Below are 25169 nucleotides of genomic sequence, written 5' to 3'. Positions count from 1 at the left end.
TGGAATGAGCAGATCTGCTCTGAGCGCCTACAAATCTTTCCACATTTTATGCATTACTCTCTTCATTGTCTTCATACAGCATTACTAAAATGTAAAGATGCATTCTATAGCTCTTCTTTTACCTTCAGTTCCTATTCCTGGAATAATATAAAGAGTGGTTCCAAATTCAAACTTTTATTTCTAAATTCTTCTTCATAGTGGATTCTTCTTTATTACTGCCATGTCCCCAGACCAAAGAAGTAATTCTGACTCCATAAATATTTTCCATTTTGCTGTCCTTATTTTACTGAACAGCTTACATCAGTGGTTATGAATCAGGCTGTTGATCTTCAATTTTATATTTTCAGTGCATTCTCTACATGAGGTTGCTCAGGGAAGCTGTGGATATCCCTTCCCTGGAAATGTTCAAGGCCATGCTGATATGGCTTTGAACAACCTATTCTAGTAGAAGGTGTCCTTGCCCATGTATAAGGCCCCAAGAAATCTGATCTATGAGACTTTCAAAAGGGCTTACAGTTGTTCATATAATCTAAGTTAGATGCATGGGAGAAATACTAACAAGATACCCAAGAGGTCAAAATAACAAAAAAAGCTTTTACTGGCACCTTTAGAAAATCAGAGAACTTTGGCAAAAAGTTTAGAGCAGCACTCAATCAACATGAAACAAACACTTCTCAAAGCACTCACTTGGCCCATTCAACCTAGCAAACTCCAAGCCTCATCAATTTTAAGTTTCTCAAAACATTACTCAAATCCCAAGATGAGGTAATTAGGAGAGAAAAAGAAAGGCAAAAAAGGTGTAGAAAAGAACAAACATAGCCATCACTCCTGTTTCCAGTGGTGTTCAGATGATAGAGGTTCCAAAAAGAGGCAGGGTCAAATAAGCTTGCCTTGTGTCTGGCTTTAAGTACACTTTGACTTTTCCCAGGCCTTCCCCTGGTGGGGCTTGCAGTCATTTGGCCATTTAGAAGCTTGGTTAGGGGCTCCAGAGGCTCCAGAGGCAGATGGAGCATTGCTTCCAGTGTGTCAGGGATTGACAGCCGCTGCAGGCCTGGGATACAGGCTGGGGGAAGGGTGGGATGTAAGAGACAATTCATCACCTCACCAGAGCAAGACCCAGGCTGACCCCTGACACACACGCACACCTACACCCCCACACATCCACACACCCACCCACACCTCTGAATGCTTCAAACCAGTAATTCTTCCAGGCTCTCACACTGGCAGGAGGGTTGGAACTAGATGATCTTTAAGGTCCCTTCAAATCTAAATCATTCTATGATTCTGTGAGGTCCTTCACTTAGTAGTAAATAACATATCTATAGACAACCTTTAATTATTTTACAAATACCCAAACTTGAGTTGGTATCATGTTTTTCTTTTTGCCTTTTTCCTGGCAGTGAGATGAACCACAGCTGATAAAAACTGCAAGGAGTCTATGGAGCTTTTCTTCCTGTAGAGATGCAAAAGATATCCAACTGACATCACTGAAAACACAAAATACCTTTGCTTTCTTTGTTCATTATTTGGGCACAAAGGTTGGGATTTACCTGTTATAACACAGGATTCTGAAAATTAGCAGGCTAAGTTTGAAGTCTAGGCCACTTAATTCTCAGTAGAAAAATATAAATTTCTGGAAACCAATCTACCCCTTATATAGACTGGTGTTCAGATCAGTCAGCTCAATAAGCCCCTGAGGACATTGATTTTCTACCTTTATTTTTAACTGAGCCCATACTCTTTCTTTATAGCGTAGTCCAGAACAGAATCCTGTTCTATCACATAGACACTGCATCTCTCTCTGTGCTAATATCTAGAGAAACAACAGGCCTCAGGAACAATGACAATAGTCTGACCAAAGTCATGCACTCTTAAATTCAGTAATCCTTTAAAAGAGCATGGCTGGCTATAAGTCCCTTTCTGGGAAATCAGCTATCTGTCTACTGTATTATGCCTGAGATAGTTTGGGAAAGTCCTAGACTGAAGGCAGCAAAATAGAGGCAAGTTAGCATTTACTCTAACATTTTGTCAGTCTAAAGAATCACTTCCCCATATCATGCCCTGCCAATGCTTAGTTTCCTAGCAGAGCTGTAGTCTTCATATCAGATGGAGTTATCTATAATCACAGAGAGCACAAAGAGATTTAGCATTATTTCCTTGTGAAAAGATTGTTTCCATGTGAATATTTGCACATCCCTGCAATTTCTTTCTGTGGAAAAGGAAAAAAAAAAGAGCAGTAATTATTTTAACTGGCTCTCAGCAATTATTATATAAAGAGTCACATCTAAACAGTTCTGTCTTCTAGAGTTAAAAGTATCTTATGAAGTATGATTAATCACATCCTAAAGAAGAAAAAAGTAGATTGGATGGACTGGAGAATTCTAAAAAGGACTATTTCTCTTCACACACTATAGGGAACCAGGACAATTTGGTCATTCAGACAAGCTGAACTTCACAAGACACAGCTATATTTCATTATTTTAATCTTCTTATTAAACATACAGAGACATTTATGTAAAATCCTGAAAATGTAAGTTGTTTGATAGATAGTATTATATTTTACTGCTGATTTGACAGCATGAACCAGTGGAACACTATTTATCTGCCACTGCTCTTAGACAGTTTCTCATTCTTTATTAGTTGCAACATATAATTATCAAATGCAGTGGCATGTGATTGACAGATGAAACTCCCCTGAATAAAGAATTTACTCATGCCTCATGAAAAAAACTTTCCATAACACTGATATATAGTTAGAGAGATTCATTCTCCAATACCTTGTACCATAAAAAGAACATAAGGTTGTCAGGGAGAGGTAGTATCTTTTATATGATCAACAAAAAAATTTGGGTGAAATGAAATGAACTTTTGGATGAACCAGCCTTCCTAGTCTGTTATACAGCCATATTCACTAAAGAAGGTATCAATACTGGGATAAAACGACTGTTCTGACTTGCCATAATTTCATATACTCCAGTTAACATTCAGTTTTGCACACGGTGTAAACATACATGAAAGATGTGAAGAATTAAAGACATCACTTCATAAGCTTTAGAAATTTGAGAGAAGTCTGCTATAGGTTGCCTGCCTGCACTTTGTCTATTCTTGCTTGAAAGAGGACTGAGGAAGACAGAAGATATTATTTGGCTTTATTTTACTCTATTAATAGTTTGTATCATCATTGCAAGTCACTTATACCTTAAAGTAACCATAAATATAAAGGTATTTCACCTTCTTTGCTTTGTAGATATGTTCTCCAACTTTTTTTTTTTTTTTTGCCTGTGAACATAATTTTTCACCTGTCTGTCCCAAGGTGAATTGCCTACTTCTTCAAGAGCCTCACACTCTACAGATATTCACTGTATTGCATTTTTTGTATCTGTAAACAAAAAAGTACCTCTGAAAATTATAAATAGGAAAACACAGCTTTGATAAAAACACTCTAGTACACACTGGCACATACAGGTATTTCTGATTCAGAAAGATGTTGATTTTTTACATAATTTTTAAATATTATTTTTAACATTTTTAAGTCTCTGTGAGCAACAGGAGAATTAGTTTTTTTCTGCCAGTTCATTATAAATCCAAATAAAATAATTATTTTGGGTAAAGTGTTAGATAAGATGATTGTAGAGAACACAATAAGTCACATAATAAGTCACTGTATTAAGTACCAGAATTTAATCTCCTATTTCACAAACAATAAATTAAAAAATAACATGGAAATAAAAATATACAACTGGAAGCAAAAATACAAAACCTAAATTTAAATAGCCTTGAGATACTAAACCCTTCAGTATTTGCTGGTTTATTAAGATTATTCAGACATTTCTATTAAAAAGAACACCTTGATTTTAATTACTAGGTATTGAAAAGTCATTAAAAGTTCAGCAGTAGTCTTAAATTTTAGGTTGTTTGCACAATATCATGCCTGTTATTTGCATTACAAACTTTTTGTATTTCAAGAATAATCCCTTCAAAAACCTCCAACAAACTAATTGTCCTAATTTATGCCTAAGTTTTAATATGACACTTTGAATACTCTTGAAAAAACTGTAAGAATTACAGTACATAATTTGCAGCCCTGTGTTCATTACATTCCTTCACCAGCAAGACAATCATTGTTTATCAGTAGACATATTAAAAATTGGGGTATTTCACATGTATGTAGGTGCTGTTCATCATGTGCAAACACAGCAGTATCTTGTCCTGCACTCTTCTTTCCCAGTTTCTTCCCCTTCCTCTCATACACAAAACCCAGAACTTTTACTTCCCTTTTTCCCTGATGCTCTTGTAAATCTGGAGCAATTTATCATAAAGGTTCACATTTTTGTAAAATATCATTGTTGCAACAGAACTTGAGTACTAAAGTAGATGCTATGAACTTTTACAACAGGGGAATATGGTCATGAATTTCACACAATCACAGTACTCAAGTTTACTTAATATTGCATCAAGCCAACGTCAGAGAAATTCTGCCAAGATTCTTACTGCTGAGAAAGATTATTGTACTGGCAAATTGCTGCCAATTATCTTATTCTTGAGTTTCATTATAGGATTTTCAGAACAATGAATTCCTAAAAGCATGTTAAATTAAAACCAAACCAGCCAGAATACATCTTGATGTTTGGCTGTAACCTCTTGGCACTATTCAGTGGTATTTACTCTGTCACATTTGATGTAAATAATCAGGAATATAGAAATACCAGTTGTCAGGGTAAAAATCATTGACATCTCTGTAAATATATGTAACTATTAATTACAACTTTTTTCAACTCAGTTTAATTATGATGGGTACTGTAGTACTAGCTACATTAGTAAGCAGTGCAGTATAATAGAAGTAAATCTGGGCAGCAAAGCAATGAAGCTGCAGATTTGATGCCCATACTATGTGCACTCATGTTTTTCTTTGGACTAGCTTTCCTGTCCATTAGTGGGTGGAATATGCTATGTTCATCCATGAAGCATAACTCTTGGTTCATCTTTAAGTTTGTACCCTCCAAAGCCTGTTGTTAATACAAAGAAGACAGTGTTCATTTTGTGTCTCCAGGAGAAATTTTCAGGGATTTTGTACTGCAGAGTGTACTTATTAAAGAAGTTGACATCATCCTGAGGTATCTACAAATGTTCCCTTCATTCACTTTGAAAGGAAGAATACCATTTACTTACTATATGTACGTGTGCATTTACACTGCATGTAAACTTACAGTGGCTATATAAAACATAAATAATCTAAACCAACTAGAAGAAGCTAAGAAATTTAGAAGAAGTAATAAGAAGAAGTACTAGAAGTACTAAGGCATTTTGAAACAATCACTCTAGATTGTTAGACAAAGCTAGACACATAAAAAGTACGCACCTAAAAAGGTGCATTAGCAACCTTTAGGTACTTGATTCCTAATTTGTGACTCTAACCTTGAGTTCAACACTAAGACATGTCTATGAATGGACAGAAGAAACAAAGACATTATGAACTGAGCTACGGTACTCATTCAATTTTTACTTCCTACACAAAGGTATGTTGATGCATGTTACATGAGGAGCAATTTAGCAGAAGATATAAGCACACTGTTACTAGTGATCAGAATATAAGCCAAGAAATTAGGTTGTAGGGCTTTATTTATTCTTTTTTTTTTTTCTTTCCTAGTAAACCTTGTTCATATTTTGCAAAAAATATACTATGTCAATTAAAACTGCACTTATGGGGATGGAAGACAACAGTTTTAAAAAAGAGGAATAATGACAATAAAAGAAATGTAATATCACAGCTGTTAATATTGTGCTCCCATGATGCAATTTTTTTCAGCTGCTTTTGACATTTTAGCTTATTTACAGCTATGTTGAATTCATCATTGTTTGTCTTTATGCCATGCTGACTTTATGCCAAATCATATATAAAACTGCCATAAAAGCAAAAAATATGTACAAGTTTTTTTCTGTATGCACTCATTAATTTTACAGGAATTCAATCATGTGTTTGTGCCAGATTCAGATCAGATTTGCACCGCTGTGCATCCTGATGGTGCATCAATTCACTTTTAAGACTATGGTACCTTGGCTTCAGATATGATCCCAGAACACTGTAACTGCCAAATAAATATTTATTCTTGTAAATTCAAAAGCATGAACCTGTGCTGTAACTTCTGTTACCCTGAACTCTGCTACTTTGTAGTAAGAACTCTACATAAAAAGCTGCCAGACAAAACTGCAAAGATATTTTAAAAGAAATGCCAGCTGGGTTATTTTTAAAACTTTAGATGTCTTACCTAAAATCAACAGGATCTTAAAACATAAAATATATAGCACACAGGTGTAGATCAACAGTAGTAATAATCTTGTCTTGGAATAATAAGTTTAGACTCATATAATTTCCTGATAGTATTACTGTTTGTTAAAGAAGAAGAAATACTATTACAACAAAGATATCATTAATTGCTAAGAAAATTTCATCAGATAAACCATGAGGGATTAATTGTTTTGAAGACAAAAAGGGTTTTGCAGATTATAAATTAAACACCAAAGGGATACCAAATACTCTTTCATAATCTCTAATAATCTTATAATTTACTATAATGTAAGTATAGAGTGGGTGGGCTCTGCACATGCCCATTGTGAAAGGCACTGTCTTTTCTGCTTGCCATGAAAGACAGAACACACACATAATGTATAATCTATATTCAGCTTCCTAAAGTGATGAGATGAAAGATTTCATCAGTGATGACTTCAAAAGAAGGACAAGTGCATTCAAAAATCCTATTTCAGTAGACACAAGGAAATACTAACATGTCTTATTATAAAATAAAGGTACTATGAAAACACTGGAAACACCAGTAACTCTTCAAGAATTGCCTAAATCTGAAGTCATTTAAGCTCATAAATGTAGTCTATATGCTTAACACAAAATCTTTTTGAACTATTAAAGAGTAATTAAAAGTATGAAATGGTACTTGAGTTAACATTCAGAGCATAGAATGGATTTCTAACTGCATGTAAAGTCAGCAAATACTCATTCTGCAGTTGCTGCATCTTAAACATCCATAACATAGCCTATTTAATTAAATCTTTGCAATTCAAAAATAAAGTTCTTGGAGTTTTCATTCTATCTTGGAGCTACTTATGTGCAACTCTGTCCTGAAACCTACAGCTGTAGGAAAAAAAAAAAACCAAAGAAAAAACCATGTACTGAAAAAATGGCCAATAACAAAATCTCTACATAATTAGAATGATAGAAAAATCTATAGAAAGAAGTGTGTTTGGATAATGTGGCTATAGTGAGGTATCAGAAACTACTGCTTTGTATCCTTTGGAAACAGAAATGCACTTAATTTCTCAAAAGCTTTGCAATCAATTGGCAATTAATTTTGGCTATTTAAATGAAACAGTCATTCAATGGATAATACTTTCTAATAGGAATTTCAGCAATTCTTAACATGAGCAACATGTAAAAAATTTATTTAAACCTTCAAAATATGTAAAATAGAGATCTTAGGACATGTTATCAATAACAAGTCTTTTGAACATAAAATGAAAATATTTTTCTGTAATTTTCTCTTGTTATAAATATGTTATAAAAAGTTCTAAGTCCTTTCCCCACCCATTTCAAACCAGGTTCTTTGTGTCCATGTATCTTACTCAATCATTTTGTTCTCCCTTTCTCAGCTACAGTGTCCCCATATACAAATAAAAAATTGCAGATTTAAGAAGCAAGTTAAATATGGGTAGACAGGTAGCAGAATACAGTTTTTTTTTTTATTTTATTGAAAGACAATACATAAATAATAATGCTTAAAAGAGATGGGTATGCAAATATATGTGCCTGTAGCAAGATGACTGCAGTGCATATATAGAAAGCATACAAATAATCTTTGCAATCAGCAAGCAAGTGAATAATTAATAAATTATAATTTATACTACATATAAGAAGCAGGGATTAAAGGTGACATTCCATGTGTATTTAAGAACTCAAACTTCAAGTATCTATGGAAAGATATCTTCAGGATCTCCATGTCTACACTCTCTTTTATAATCAGTGGGGACATGGCTGATACAGCGACTACTTAAAAATATTCTGCAGGTGATTTATTAGAAGAGGCTGGTCTTATCCCTTTTCTAGGAGAGGGGACAGAAAAGCAGAAGAAATAAGATGAAGACACATTTTTTCTCCCTGTGTTATATAGTGTAAGATACTTTGACTAAACACATACCAAACACTTAAGTGTTTGCAAATTCATTCATTTCCTCACAGTCTTTTCTAAAACACCCATCCTTAGAGGAATGAAGTCACCACAAATGTAAAGGATGGATTAAAAATGGAAAAAAACATTGTAAAAGCTTATAAAAAGCAGTATGGCACAAACAGGACTGAAAATTAAAAGAACCCCTTCATCTCCAATTGTGTTGGTTCCTTCACACACTGACGGGTGAACCACATGCACACATCACCTGTTATTCTGGTGAGTGGTGTTGTGCCCAAAACTGAAAATTAACTTCTCAATACACTGTGGTGAAGAACTGAGTAACAGGAATTCACATTCTTGTCTACCTTTCATCATTCTGTTTAAAGCAAGTCTTCCCATCTAGAAACTTTTTGGAAATAGAAGGAATAGAAAGAAATAGGTTTATAGCATTCATAGTCTTGTCTTTACATGCATCCATAATTCTGCCTGTATATCATATACACATTGTTTTGGCAGGGTAATTTTAACATACCTAAAATCTTGAAGGAATAATCTTAGTTTTATTCTGAAATAGCTTTCTTTATGTTTTAAACAATTATGAACATTAAAAACACAGTTTAGCTGACTGCAAAAAAATCTGCTTCCTATTTATTGTTAATCTTCAGTTTTAAAATATGACTAGGTTTGAGTGCAACAATCTTAATTTGTTGAAATTTACACAGTTCCTTAATATAATAAAAGGAATAGAGAAAAACTCACATTCTTCATTTAAACTGTTAAAATCTTTACAAAGTACTTCTAGATTTTTCTTGAAAATTTATTCTATTAGAAAGGGAAAAAACAGTCAGTGAGAAGAAAGTTAAGATCAAACTTTGATCTCAGAGTCTCCTAGAAGTTATTTGAAATGTCCAACATTATATATTATATATTATTATATGCTATATATTATATTATTATACACTATACTTTATAGAGTATATATCTATGATATTCTAATTTTGCATAAGAGTATTAGAATAATATTTTCATGTTTGTGTAGCTTAAATGTTATAATTAAACTGCTATAGTTAATAGTTCCATAAATTAAACAGCAAATCACCAGTAATGTACCTAACAGATCTTACATTTGAATTGCAGCAAGAAGGAGCTTGCAAGGATTACTCCATCATCATAGGTTTCTAGGTCCTGATCATCTGACTTAAGAAACTGCTTATCAGCCTCCCTTTCCAACAGATAGGGTTGAGCCAATAATTCTAAATGGGAAACAATAACTTTTCATTCAACATGAGGCTAACCTAGGCAAGAAGGCTGGGGTAAAGAACAATAGGTTATTGGTAGTTGTGTTCAAGTATTCTAAGTTTTCAGGCAGGAATTCTTGCTCATGGGAAAATTCTAGTAATTATAGCAGTGGGAATAAATAAACAGTAACTCTAGTGTCCACTCATCTAAAACTTGAAAAAGAGGAAATGATTCACTGCAAATAAACAGGAGTCTTTTTATGAAAAACAGAGGAAATGAGCAAACTTTTGGAACAAATCCCAGCTAAAACTCATTAAATCCAGCTGCACATACATATAATGACAATGTCTGTAATGTCTTCATAGAAATAGATTCTTTCTAAAATATGACAAAAAAAATTTAGTTGAGGTGGCAAAGAAGGTAAAGAACTTCTGTCATTCAAACCACTGCACTGACAAATTCATGGACTCTGTTCCCACTAAGGTCTCAGTAATAATGCTACAAATATGAACACTTCTTTAATATTAAAGCAATATAATCTTTAGGCCATCACTCCCAAGATTATAAATTTAGCTGGAATCTGCTTGCAAATTTCAATGATATTTTTTAGCTATGATGAATACATCGGCAGATGAGAAAAAAAAATATGCTTAAGAAGCCTACCTGAATTGGCATCACTGAAAGATCTTACTTTCATACTCTAAAAATAGAATTTTAATATAAATGTAAAACACCATATGCATATGGACACCTACAGTGATCTCTGCTAGTTGCTCTCTCTCATCTGAAAAGCATAACTGCATTTTAAACTGTATAACAAGAGATTTTAAAAAGCAGCCCTTTTCTTCATAATAGATGTCAATTAAAAAACTGGGAAAACCCAGTGGTCTTAAGATGGGAATCTTCAAATCATACACAGAAAAGTCAGGAGACCTTCAACTGGTAACTTTCATAACAAAATCACAATAACCTTTAACAAATTACCTTTTCCACATGTTTGACACCACCACATAACCACTACAGAGTAGTTATGGAAAGGAAACTGGAAGAGCTTATTTTCTTTACTGGATTGTTCTGCTAAATTGACATTATATCCCCTGAGGCAAAACCACTATATTCCTGAATTTGAGACTTGATTGTGTGCTAAAATAATTGTCTGAGTCTGCAGTTTCAGAACATTGTTTTCACTGACATTCTAACCTTTTCAATTGCTGTAGAATAGGAAATGAACTGAATTAAAGTTCATGATTCTCTTAAATTAACTATTATAAATGGTTTCAACAATTTATATCAATTTAGACCAATTCAGATTCACCTTCCATGTACTGCCTTTCACTATCCCTTGAAAGCAGTAGGGTTAAAGAGTGATTATAACAGAGAACTTCAACTGAAAATTAGAACTAATCTTTAGCAGTAACAGAATACCATGAATGCTAAACCAATGCATAATGTCTGAGAAATGCATTTAAAAATTTCTTTCCTTAAACTGAAAAGTATATCTTCAGACCAATGAAGAGAATATTGTAAAAATACTATGCTAAAGAATGATAACTGCAAATGAAAATATTAAACCTTATTAAAAGGAAAAAAATTCTATCCTAATTCTGTGCACAATCCTAAATTTGTGGAGTGAAGCACAGCTCAGGGGCCTGAACTCTTCTGAAACAAATAATAGCCATGGAGAATCCTGCTTTCAGAGAAAGAAATGGTCACCACAGATTTGAAATTTGAGGCTGTTATCATTAAATTATGATTTGGATCTACACAACATTCATTTTCAAAACGACAAATCCTTAGTGAGATTTTTACCAGCCTTCATTTCCATCTTACCACAGATGTGAAGGAGAATGTCTAATTTCACATCACAAGGAAGTGGAAGATAGAAATAAAAAACAATTGTTGATGAACTAACATGGAATCTAATTTTTAATCTATAGCAGCAAATCAGGGACAGGTCAGCCCAGGCCTTCAGAAATCTAAAATCTAGCTACAGAGTACACCACAAATTCCTGAATAATTTTCAGACTTTAAAAAGTCTATAACAAGTTCTTCATGTTTCTGAAACACAAAGGAGTCTGTTGAAGAGGTAGAATATAGTACTGAGCAGGCCAGTGCAGCCAGGCATGTTCCTACAGATAGTATCTGTAAGTATTTCTGGATGGACTCTTAAACTGTCTTACAACAATATATTCTAGGGCTTAATCTGTGGATAAGTGAACCCTTTGCTTTTATTATTTACTGCACAGGACTGGGAAACCATGAAATTGCCATAGAGAGCTAGACAAGCTGCTCCTAAAAGAGATGTCTAGAAAAGGTCCAACAGCAACTTCATGCTGTTTCAGACAACTGCCAGTGCAAAGCACATGGTAAAAATCCTGAGGTTTCAGAAGTGTCCAAGGAGCAAGTCTACAGTGGTAAAGGTCCTTACACATCAAATATATAGACATCTATCATCAGGCACCATGAAAATAAATGAGTTTTGAGATTTCTAGATGGTACTCTAAAGGGAAAGAGTGTTTACTTCTAAAATGTTAGGGAACTTTACTGAGAAAATTGTACAAGCATAGTATAGTGCCGAGTTATCTGTGATCTGTATATGACCAAATAGATCACACAGTAGCAGCATTAGGTGGTACTCAGAGGGTCACAAAACATTTGTATATGACATGTATGATAAAGTGTAAAGGTATTTTTTTGTTTTTCCAAAAGCTAAGAAAAGTGAGACAATGTTCAAGGGGCATATTAAACAGCAGCAAAGAAGTACTTGTGACACAAGTCAGAGTAAGCTCAGGACATGGTAAGCGAAAACAAACACTGTTAAATTTCCTCTTGTGTCAGGGCTGTCATAGGGGAGTGGTTAGGCATGCCAAGGAGACTGCCTGTTTGTTATTCAGAAGTTGTACTGAATTGCTCCTTATTTAAAGTTGCAGCCTGTTACTTTCACCAGACAGCTGTGTTTTGCTTTTCAGCCTGTCACTGTGTGGCATCAATAAGATTTTGGTTTTATATTAAAGTCAATTTAACATTAAATGCCATTGACATGACAGCACAAAGCACTGGCATCTTTATATCAGAATGGGCAAATCTTTTAACTGAGCAGTGAACAGGAATAGCTGTGGGAATCCCTGTATCTAATCTTCTCTTCCTGACAAAAATTTGAGGTGTCTCAGGAAGAAAAGTTCTAATCAGATGGAGGGGAAAAATATCCCCATAATAAGAAAACTGCAATTATGAAAGAATAACAGACATTTTCTAAAATAATAAAAGAAAACCTGTCATATGCGTCAGTTGTGGCTACAAGAATACACTTATACTTTTACAAGCAGGTCACTACTGATGTCCTCCACTCATAGGGAATTAAAGTCATCAAGCTTATGTTGCCATTTCCTCAGCACAGAGATATAAATGTACACAGTCATTCCCTATGACAGCAATGTAGAGATACTGGAAGTGGACACTTTACCTTATTCTTCCTAACACACTATAAGGAAATGGCTTTATATAAACTTGTTTTACACAAAGTCAAAAAGCTGCCTTCTTTGTTCCTCATTTTTCTTCTCCCTGGTAGAATCATGTTCAGCTATTGCTCAAATTACCATTTAATTGACTCTTACTCCATATATACTTACCCTGCCAATTTCAGGCTAAAATATTCTCAATTTTTCTGAAGTCGTTTCCTCAAATAAAATCACTGTAATTTTAGTTTTCACTCAAAAACTATTTCTTAGTTTTTCAAAACAGTTAACTTGAGAAAGAGTACAGATGTTTTCATGGTCTTTTTTAGTAAAAAATTACCTCTACCAGGATAAATGTATTTTCCTGAAAGAATCTTGTCGTTATACATCAAAGAATAAGATAATTTCCAGCTTCCAATCAATATTGCCGGAAGCAATTTCCTCTATAGAAGATTTCAAGAGAAATTTCATCAGATTCCATTTAGAACTTGGATGCTTTATAGATTTCCATTTAATATCTCATTATATTCTGATTTCTACAGTTTATACAAACACCTTGGATTTTATAAAATTTGGTTTTACTATGTTGGTAATGAGATTCTGAAAACAGAGACACAATTTTCTTTATCCACATTTCTGTCCTCATGGATCATTAGCTTTTTCTTCTACTGTATTTTTAAATTGAACATAACGCTCAGAATTCACACCATTTTTTCATCAAAAAGGATAGAAAGGTAGTTGCACTCAAAGGAAATAGCAGATTTTCACATTAGTCTTTTTAATAAAAACACCCTGCAATTTTACTTCTTAATTTCACTAGCAATAATAGGAAGAAAAGTACTACAAAGACCAACAATTAAGGGCAGTCGATGACATCTTGTGGGTAGCAAGAACTCAGAAATCACATAGGAAGTAACCTGAGTTAACCTGATTTATTAGACCATCACTTCTCTTATCTCTGTCTTATGATATTAATTATTCAATTTCATTCACTCCAGCATATATTTCTCATTTCCTTCAATGAAACTATATTTTAGCACCTTTTTGATTTGTTTTAGCATTTTTAAAGTATCTGGTATTATAGTTCAATCTGAAAAGTGAATAAATACACTTCAGAGTAATCTTCCTGTTAATTCTGCTGTAAAATATAGCTTTATTAATCCAAAAAGATAATTATCATTTTGTGTTTCATGTATTTACTGAATGAAAAATGGACATATTTGTCTGGTAACTGAATTGCAACTGCACCAAAAAATTAAAAATTCATCAAATAATGAGTATAAATTTCTGGCATATCTAATCTCTAAGATATTACTAGGATTGGACTTTCAGATAAAGAATGTGAGTCCACACTGCATCCAGTTTTCAAAGCACTGCAAAATAATACATCTTCTGCTTGTATTTTTTGCTTGCATTAATTTGTGAATGGTGAAAAATCCCACACTAAAGGGTTTGTAAATAATAATTACAGTAGAAGGAAATCAACTGGTTCGATGGTCACTGTCTCAAAATTTATTATATTGAATTTGGTTTCTTTAAAATACATGTCAGAAGTAAAGAATTAGTTTTTATTTAAAACTGGGGGTTGTCTCATGTGAGAAAAAATAGGAAGAAAAGTCATTAGAGATATGCTTTTCAACATGAATGGCTGCAAACTGATTACATATAATAAAATAAACACTTGGCAACCAAAGTAAAAAAAATAGTAAAATACTATGCAGATAGAGGAAAACAAGTTTTGCCTCTCTACACAGTATTAAAATTAAAGTTAGAAGACAATGTCAAATTCTGTCTACACACTTCATAAAATGTGAAGAATAGAAAACACAGTTTAAAAAATAATCAAGCAGTCAGGAAAAAAAAAAAAACCTTAAGACATGAATTATAGTATCTTATCTTACACAAAAAATTATGGTGCAGGAGAGCAAATCTTAAAATGCAACAAAATCAAGCAATTGAATGTAGAAATTAGACAAAATTCTATTTTTAAGTAAAATTACATTTGTAAACAGTAGGTGGAAGTGATCATGGAAGTAGGATTTAAAAGGAACTGATTCGAGACCCTTGAAATCAGAGCCCTTACAATAAGATTTTTTTTTAAACAATTTTATTTTGGTTTTGATTTTCTTCCAAAGGAAGATTTCTACAGTTTCTCTAGGCAAATTAGAGTAGATTTTCCTAGTCATTCTTCAGTTGTTCTGTAAGAAAAAAAACCTAAAAGGTTATTCCACAGTTGCTCCAAACCAAAGAGGAAACATCAGATGTACTAAACTGAGCAATGATTTCATTTCTGTGCCACACTATGTTTTGGTGCTCTGCTGTGCAAGATTCAACAGTAATTCATGGAAAGTAATGCATAAAATAATAAATTGAAAGTAAATGGATCTTGGAGATCCCTTGAAACCTGGAAAAAATACCTCTTTATGTGTGTTGGAAACAAACTAGATATCCCCAAAGTAATTTCCCACAAAAAACTCTTTTTTTTTTTTTTGCCAGCAAAAATTGATTCAACTAATTGCATACAGTCTGTGGGACAAGTGCATTGTTTGTTAAAACTTGTTCACTCAGTCTCCTTCCAGTATACTCCACTCTGATCCTGGCAAGCAGTCAGGCCAGATTAAGAGTGCACATCCAGGTACCCATTTTCTTTTTAATCTTCATTTCTCCTCCTTTTCTTTTATTTTTTTCTTTTCTTTTTCTTTCTCTTCTCTTCTTTTCTCTTTCTCTTCTCTTCTCTTCTCTTCTCTTCTCTTCTCTTCTCTTCTCTTCTCTTCTCTTCTCTTCTCTTCTCTTCTCTCTCTTCTCTTCTCTTCTCTCTCCTCTCCCTCCCCTCCCCTCCCCTCCCCTCCCCTCCCCTCCCCTCCCCTCCCCTCCCCCTCCCCCTCCCCTCCCCTCCCCTCCCCTCCCCTCCCCTCCCCTCCCCTCCCCTCCCCTCCCCTCCCCTCCCCTCCCCTCCCCTCCCCTCCCCTCCCCTCCCCTCCCCTCCCCTCCCCTCCCCTCCCCTCCTCTCCTCTTCTCTTCTCTTCTCTTCTCTTCTCTTCTCTTCTCTTCTCTTCTCTTCTCTTCTCTTCTCTTCTCTTCTCTTCTCTTCTCTTCTCTTCTCTTCTCTTCTCTTCTCTTCTCTTCTCTTCTCTTCTCTTCTCTTCTCTTCTCTTCCCTCTTCCCTCTTCCTCTTCCTCTTCCTCTTCCTCTTCCTCTTCCTCTTGTTTAAATTGACTGCAGAGATTGATCTTTCCCTTTTCCATTACTTTCTGCTACAATTTAAGAACTAATACATTCAACCCACTATGTCACAACACTACTACTAAATCTTAAAAATAATTGTGCTTTCTAAGTTTAAAAACATACAAAATGGCTTTCAATAGTGTTTTAAAATCAATAATACCTATCCAGTCATGTAGACAAGTAAAACTCAGTCTCTTAACTACAGTACATTCTAGGAAATTACCTTCAACATTCAAAAAGAAATCACTACAGCTGAGAAATACACATTTCCCTATAAAGCAATCAATCAGATAATATTTATGAGCTACTTACTTGTATAAGTCAGCTGAAATCCTTGGTCAGTATCAGATCCGTTGGTATTAAACTCTATCCACATATGGTTAGAGGTGCTATTAAGAATAATTCCCATCATGTCATTTTTGGTGAAGACTCCAAGAGAGCGTGAAGAGCTGTCTTTTCCATCATACACCTTGCAGAAATAAGAGCATTAAATTTGACATCAAACCTAAATATATGAAAGATTTTCATTTATACAGTAATTCCAAAGTTAGAAAAGTATTTCCAATAGTTTATCCAAAATCTTAATATATCTATTTTGAGAGGTATATAGCCCTGGGTTATACAGTTCAGTGAAATCCTAAATATTCTGTCCCCCTTAAAGTGTTTTATAGTCTTTTGCCATTTTGTTTTTGTGAGCTCATCTTGAAAGAAATTAATATTTATATGCAATTCTGTCTTCTCAGGTTTCATAAACTCAGATTGTTTTCTGGATTATTCACCAAGGCCAAAAGAAGTATAAGTTCTGGAATCACCATTGAAGATAAATCCTTAGAGCCTACTCTGTTTTCTCCTGTCTGGATATATCAAAGCAAAAATGAGATATTTAAGTCAATCTGTCATCTTTTATCTCAGGCTCTAAGCCTGCAGCAATTTTGGTTTACTCTGAGATTTAAAAAAGACTGATAAGTTTTCAAAAAATATGTGAGTCTATTTCCAAACTAATTGTAGCGATGTTCTTATTTGCCACATTACTGAAAACTTTTAACAATATCAATATATGTACTTTTTCAAATCCTAAAATTTTTAAGAATGCCCTTTGACTGTTCACAAATACATGAGAAGTACAAATTCATGCCAAGGGGGTAAAAGATTACTTTTTTTCCTCATTGCAAAACCAATTTTTTTTTTCGATCAAAAGCAAGTGCAAAAATAGCCTTCTGCAGTTTTGTTTTGTTTGTGGGTTTGTTTTCTCATTATGAACTTAAAAAGATAATTTCTTTTTTAAATTAAATCAATCTCCTCTACTTTCTCATGAAAAAAGAAGCAATATAAAGTGTGTAAATACACACCATACATGAAATGTCATGTCAATGCTTATACAAAAGCAAGAAATGGATTTGAGCAGCTGGTTTCTGATACAAAGTGAAAGATAATTTGCCCTTATCTCATGCATCCTAAAGTGACTAGAGACAACCAGCACAAAAGCTACAATTACAGTAAATATTTCAAGCACTGGATCTTCATCCCTCACTAGCAGACCTTGTGGTACAGTGTGGATTTATACTGATTCCAGTAAGAAGGAAGAGTGACCCATTTAACAATCTAAATTGCTACATCTGAGGAAGTTCCCCCTATTTGAATGCCCAGCTAGATCTACTACCAAAATTTAGAAATGCTTCTTTTGAGATGACAGATTATTGCAGCATTTGTAGGTGCGAACCAACAATTAAAAGCAGTTCTATTTTTTCTGTGGAGAAAATACCAGCATGTCAACATACCAGAAAATACCAACATTTACCATTACATAGGTAAATGTCTTGAAAGTACCATGTTCATCTCAAACATCATTAACAAAACAAAATAATAAAAACAACATGCGTAAAGATTTTTTTTTAAGACAAAAGCATATATTTACTTTTATAAACCTACATAGATATAAATAATTATTTACTCTAAAGAAAACTTTTGAAAAATAATATATTGTGCTAGCAATTTATAGAAGAATACATTTGGTCTTTATTATTGATGCTAAGATTGTCTTATACCACAGCATACAGATGAGATGTCTCAGAAGATACAACCCGCTGTATTTAAGGTTCTTGCAAGCAGTTACAAATACTTAAGGTCCACCTCTTGGAAGAAATGTAACTTTAAGCTAAGAGTATCTGAAAAAATATTTGCAAGCTTATAACCACTGTCTTGGGGCAGAACTACTGATCAATTTCATGGATGGATTATGCCTTATTTATTAGAGCTGGAAATCTATTGTGCAAAGTAAAGCATCATTTCTTCCCCATAAGATTTATTTCCATAGATATATTACACTTGGGAGATAATACTTGAAATTGAATGTTCTAATAATTGCAGTTAATTCAAAATGCTACCTATGTTTAAAAAATGTTTTTATTCATCTATAAAACAACACAACCAAACAAAAAGCCCAACAGCTAAAGATTATAGAGATCTTGTTTAAACAGTGTTCTACCTCACTGACTGTTACTCTTCCTACATGAGGATTAACAAGTTAAATAATAGAATCCCTCAAGATTACTCCAGACTCAAATGAAAAGTGTTTAATGAAATTTAAATTAGTATGAGAGCCTGTAAAAACATCTGTAAAAAAACCCCAAACAAAAACAAAACAAAACAAAAAGCACCCAAAAAAACCCCAAACAAACAAAACCACCAAAACCCAGACAAAAACAACAACAGAAAAAGGCTAGAAAAAGGCTGGTACAATTTTTGGTGACACTTGTCCATCTCTTGCTCACATTACAGACAAGCAAGTACATATCTACTCCAATAAGTGAAATATTGTTAGTGAACAAATACAAGCACTGAATCTCCATTGTCCACACTGAAAAGTTGGTTGAACCGTCCTAGGAAAGAAAACCCTTTTTTAGCAGCGCTTGTGATGCTAATTAATGCGGGCCAAGGATCACTCCCAATAGACAGCTTGTGTACAACCATTGTGTCATGTCATATGCTACTGATTCCAGAGGTACAGAACATATTTAATAAACTAGTCTAGACTATTTATCACTATTTATTCATATTTAGTACATACATTTAACTTATTTAGAAGAAGCCATTTGTAATATAATTCATATGCTGCAATTACAATTTCCTCAGTTATGAAGAAAATAAAAAAAGGTCTATTTAGCTAAAGAGATGAAAACTGGAATATTACATTCTGCTTTTCCTCATACCTTTGACAAATTCACTGCAATTGCATTATAAAGATTCTGGCATAAGTAGCCACTTTAAAGAACTATGAATCTTCAAGTGGCAGTTAAAACAGAGAGACCAGGAGAATGAAGTGTTAGTGAGTGAGAAAGGATAAGCTCTAAAATAAAGAGATAATCCAAATATTCACTTTTGCCATATGTCCTTCAAAACAGTGAAAATGTTTTTATTATTTTACTTGAATTTAAATTTATATCCCACTAATTTAAGTTCAAATTTTGTCACAGCAACAGAACGTTTGCCCACAAATTACAGACATTAACGTGCACGGATTCTACTTGAAAGCAATAGGCTTGACCCTTCCTCATACACTAGTCTTACTGATGCCAGAAATACTCTTGCAAATTATATGCCATTCCATGCACTCTACAGCCTCAATATCCATCCTCAATATCCCCATTTGAATACTAAGCTGATATATAGAGCTACAGATTAGTTTATATTTTCAAAGCAATTACATAGTGACAGAGTAGGAGTCAAATTACCACAACTTGATTGTCTACAGAGTATTTATTTTCAGTGCATCCCTGGAACACATTTAATGCAGGCTTACTAAAACCTTCACAAATCTTCCCTCAGAAAGAGTAAGTGCAGGAGCTGCATATGCCAGGAACTATTTCTGAGACATAGCTGCAGTGAGCCACCTTATTGTGCAAGATGTGAGAATTTAACATTAAAGGTGTAGTCAAACTGCAGAAGTTGTTCTGGGGGGCAGCAGAGAATGTTCAAAGTGTTGTGTGGACCTGTGTTTAGGATTAATTTAGCCAAAGCATTCAGGGATGACTCTTTTTCCCTATTTGTGAGGAACTGAAAGTGTTTGGTTTTCTTACTGAAGTTAAAATATGCACATAAAAGAACAGGATAGCACTACAGTTATTCAGGAGGAGAAATGGTCCAATAACAATGCTATTGTATCTGTATCTGCATCTGCTGCTGAACAATACTCACCTGAAGGAAATGCTGGATAGAGTTTTGTGACTTTCTTGAAGTTTCTCATTCTGACAGTAAAAAGAAATTAGATAAAACTAAACTTACCCAATTTCCTTAACAACAGAGATTTTATAGCATAAAATCATCCTAAAGGGACACGCTTTTAAAATATTCCTATGGAAGCTGACATTGCTAACATTCTGAAATCCTTTCACTATATCCTCATGGAGTTCATAGTGATCCTAATTCAAACAGTAACATTATATGCTTTGTCTGACACTCCTGCTGGGTTGATCTTGGGATTGTTATAGATGAGTAATGAGATGGCTGGCTCTCACAATTAAGGAGTGAAAATTATATGTATGTTTTTAAAATCTATAGTCATGTTACTGAAATATGTCCTCCCCTTTGCATTGTTACCATGGGATGGCCTCAGTAGCCAGGGCATTTGGGGAGAGTTGACTTGTTATTATAATAATACCTGACTTCCAATCAAGATATAAGAAAGTGATCTTCACCACTAGACAGCAAGGAAGGAGTTGACTGACAAGACTTTAGGAGGCACTAGAAGTATAAAAGGTGGAGAATCTATTTTGAATATGAGTGCATGGCTGATAGTTACCAGGGCTCCCAGTGGTGTAATTTTTCCTTATTTAATCCTTTTGTTGTATTTTTTGTCAAGGTTTAATAAATGTTTAAAATTTTAAAAGTGAGCAGTCGTTTCTCACAGGATTACTACATTATTATTACAGGCTTTTTTCAGCCCACTTTATCATGCACTATAGAGCAGCATTTTTTGCCCTTCTTTACCTATGTTTCCCCATGGTGCCCCCGCCCTGGCCATGGCTCAGCCACGCCCTGCAGTGGGCGGCTGGATCTGGCTGGAACCGGCTGTGTCCAGCTGGAACCGGCTGTGTCCAGCTGGAACCGGCTGTGTCCAGCTGTGTCCGGCTGTGTCCAGCTGTGTCCGGCTGTGTCCGGCTGGGGCAGCCCTGGCCTCTCCTCACAGAGCCCCTGCAGCCCCACTGCTGCCGAGGCCTGGGCACTCACACACAGTCCAACACGACGTACATACAGGTTTTTCTTGTTAGACAAAGTGAGTTACTGAGCTGGGAATATGTTCTATATTTCAGCGCAAGGTTTATAAATAAGCGTAGTGCATCCCTTGCAAGCTGCCAGCAAGGCAGTCTTGCAACCTCCTTCTGTGCAGCACAAGATAGAAGGCTGGGGTTTGTAACAATTTTTGCTCCCATTTTGGGTCATATAGGAAAGAAAGAAATCTTTGAAGTCCATAGCCCTGCCAACATGCTGATTCCAATGAAAATATGCAAAAGGACATCCTGGCATGGGAATAGAGAGGAAGTAGCCTTTTTTTTTTCATAAATGCAGGTAAAAGAGAGACCTTAATTGATGGAAGAGAGCTTAATTGTATAAATGGATGTTGTGCTGTGACAGCTGGCTCAAAACCAGAGAACAGTCCTTGCAGTTCAGACATCACCACAATTTTGCCTTTGCATCCTTTGGAACCTCTGAAGTATTGCGATTAAAAGTCTATAAAAGAAAGTATCTAACAGGTTACTCAAAACAGCTTTATCTCAGGCAAATCCTTCTTGTATCTCTGGGGAATTTTGCTAAGTACACCGGACATTACTCATGAGATGTTCTGAAGGATAACTGAGATTCTCAAATGTTTCTTTAGGGTTTTTAAGGGAGTTTTTGTTGTAGATTTTTAAGTAGTTTATTAAATTATTTATAAACCAGATATCTGCAAAGCTTCTGGGAGACTTTTCTACCACATTCTAGCAACTCAGTGGGCAATTAAGTAAGTTCTTTCTTCCCTGATGCATCTCTTCAGAGCAAAAATACTTTGGGGGATTTGCACTGTCAGACCATGTATAATGGGAGCAAAGGACAATACAAACCATATATTTTGTCCACCTATTCAATTCCCTTTGGTCTAAAAGCAAAACTTAGATCTTGCAGTGTTTTATACATGGTGTCATTTATTATCAATGTTTTTGTGGGTAAAGACAGAGAAAATGCTGTTCTTTTGATTGTAACTTTATAAACTAAACCATAAGTTTTGCTTATTTCATGGTCAAATGAAATATTTGTTGAAAAGAACAGATATAGTAACAAAGATATAAATGTCTATATTAAAGTGAAGACTTTTTTTCCTCCCCACCTTTATCCTATCTGTAAATGCCTAGTTTTTTGCAGGAAATGAATGGACACACTTAATTACATAAGGAAGCTCTTAACATGATGAAATGGATAAAAATATAGCCACCGATATTTGATCCATAACAATTATATCTTTAAATTCTTTATGTGAAGTACTCAGTGCAAATTAAAAAAATCAAGAGACAGCAATTTCTAATATGTTAAATTGGTTACTGGAGATAATCAGAAAGGAACTTGCTAACTGAATTCTGAATACTTTGTGATTTTAAGTATTAATTAACCAAAAATTTAGGGACATTAAATTGAAAGACTAATTTAATGTATGGTCAACACTTCAGATGAATATCAGGATTTTCAGTATATACAAGAATGCAACAGCTACTACTAGGAAAAGGCAACTTATTACCTATAATAAGGTAATAAGTTGCCTTTTCCTAATAGTAGCTGTAGAAAAGTACATGCTCTATATATATATATATATATATATATTTAGGCCATGTTTCAAATTTTCCCTGCAATATAAAAGACTGAAAGACAGCTTCTATAACTACAGTTTTAGTCAATATTGCAATGTTAGTTTCCATTTAGTGAAAAAAAATAAACAAAAATCCCTGTGCTACACCTATAAATAGTGTGTAAAGAGAAAAAATACTAGATATTCAAAATCCAAGTTCAAATTTTAGGTTTCCTTTTAAGATTTAAACCACTTTAAACAGTCTAATGCTCTAGAAATGTAACTGAAATCATAATGTCTCCAATAGTTTCTTTGAATCTAATATAAATCATTGAATCTCATATAAAGGCAGTTATGCTATTAACGTAGTGGATATGAAAAGAAAGATAATTGCCATTGGAAACAGATTTATTCATGCAATGTGAATATTTAGCATAGAAAGTGAAATAATTTTTCTTATTACCTTAACAGTATCTCCCTCATGCAGCTGAAAGCTCCTGGCTCTAAGATGGATCCCCTTTCCAGCCTCAGTTTCAATTTTATAGATACATTCATGGTTGTTGTCATAATTGGATGGAAAATTTGGAGACAATAGTGTTCCTTCATTTCCAGAGACAGTTGCTCCACATTCAGCTAAAGAAAATAGACACATTAAAACAAAAGAAGTGAATTATCCAATTCAAAAAAATATGAGTTGTTAGCAATAATACCTAGCTTCTATGAAATCTCTAACAAGCTATCTAAAAAAGTATATTTCTATCTAGTTTCATCTGTAGGACCAACTCCTAGAACCCCTATCACAGTTGCCATCTCCTGCATTTCACTGGGTGTTTATTATGTGTACTTATGTGCTTTTACCTTCAATTTATCCCCTAATCCTCCCATCTGACTAACCAATAATGCAGGTTAGCCTGGATATCATAAAAATTGAATACTTTATTAAAATATACTTATTGTGGTAACATTTTAAATAAACATAATATTGATTTTACCTCTGTATTCAGCTTTACAAATAAGTATTTAAAAAAGCAGTAAGTATTTAAACAAGCAGTAAGATGCCAAAAAAAAAATAAAACAAAACCAAACAAAAAACAATCTGGTACTAAATCAAGAGCATTCAAACATGTTTTTTCTCTACCTAGAATAAAACAAACAAACAAAAATAAAACCAAAAAAACCCCAACATTTATTGACATCAGTCAGTGCCAAAGAGACAGATCCTTTCCTTCTTGGGTAAAGAGTAGGTGAGTCTTTTTCACAGCCATCTGTAGTAAGCACCTATTGACACTTTCATTAGGCATTTCTTGTAACTCCCCAGCAAAGAAAATAATAAAGACTAGGAGGAGTGGTATGTTTCAGACGATGGACTCAGTTTCAATTCTGAATAAAGATTAATAAAATTATATCAAATATGCAACATAAATTCCATCACATAGATGAAAACATCCAAACAGTAAATAATATTGGTGTACTGACATATAAGATAAGGGATACTAAAGACAAAATACTACTACCCTTCTAAAATATGTTACTTTCTGAAAGAAGCAGATGTATTGTAATATGAGCAATTATTTAGTAAACTTTAATTACATGGCAAAGTTCTCTGAACTCAAGCTGGCACTCATATACCTCTAACTAATGCTATAAAACCATATTCATGTTACCCCTTTTCAAATCCCTTGCAAATATCTGATAGCTATGCAGTTTCATCAGGCCCCATCATTCCATTCATTATCATGCAATGGCTTGCTCATGTCATCTGGCTAGTCAAGTTTCCTCATCTTGTGTCAGTCAGCAAAAAAATAACACAGACCCCAGAAAGAGGCTTTCAAAGGAAATTAAGCCCTTCTTTTTAACTTCCCTCCCTCAATATATACAAAGCCTGTCACATCTCAAGTTAAGGTCTTCTAGCTATATTTGGTTAATCTTAGGATATCAAGCCAAAGTCATGTTTAATTAGCTCTCCCAGTGTCTTGGCCTGGAGATTTAGGTGACTTTTTATCAAAGAAATGTTGTCCTCATAGATGAAAAAGTTCCTTTTTTCTCCAGACTGTTGGAGCTTCTAAATGTGCTAATAACTGAAATCTCTGCTATTTGTGACCAATACAGCAGACCTTATGCCCTAAGGACTTAAATTGACCATTTTTATAACTGTTCCTCCACACTGCAGTCCAGAACTGCATGACCACGCTTTCCACACTTATGAACTAGAAACTCAATGAAACGCAATATTGAGTCTGGTCTTGGCAGCAGGAAAAG

At 34.3% G+C, this 25169-nt stretch overlaps 1 protein-coding gene across 4 annotated transcripts in view; it reads right to left on the bottom strand.

Moving 5' to 3' along the window:
• CSMD1 (CUB and Sushi multiple domains 1) overlaps positions 1-25169 on the bottom strand; it is a 1051796-nt gene that overhangs the window by 186586 nt on the left and 840041 nt on the right. For all 4 annotated transcript variants that reach the window (XM_021551131.2, XM_031504428.2, XM_021551132.2 and 1 more), the window contains 2 exons: positions 23374-23543; positions 16409-16565 (listed from right to left, as the gene is read on the bottom strand). In XM_021551131.2, the coding sequence (XP_021406806.2) occupies positions 16409-16565; positions 23374-23543 (327 nt within the window). The remainder of the gene's footprint in view (positions 1-16408; positions 16566-23373; positions 23544-25169) is intronic.

The sequence above is a fragment of the Lonchura striata genome, chromosome 3 (assembly GCF_046129695.1).
Source record: "Lonchura striata isolate bLonStr1 chromosome 3, bLonStr1.mat, whole genome shotgun sequence".
Lineage (NCBI taxonomy): Eukaryota > Metazoa > Chordata > Aves > Passeriformes > Estrildidae > Lonchura > Lonchura striata.
The sequence above is the reverse complement of the archived record's forward strand: the minus strand, read 5'-3'. Positions and strand labels throughout refer to the sequence as shown.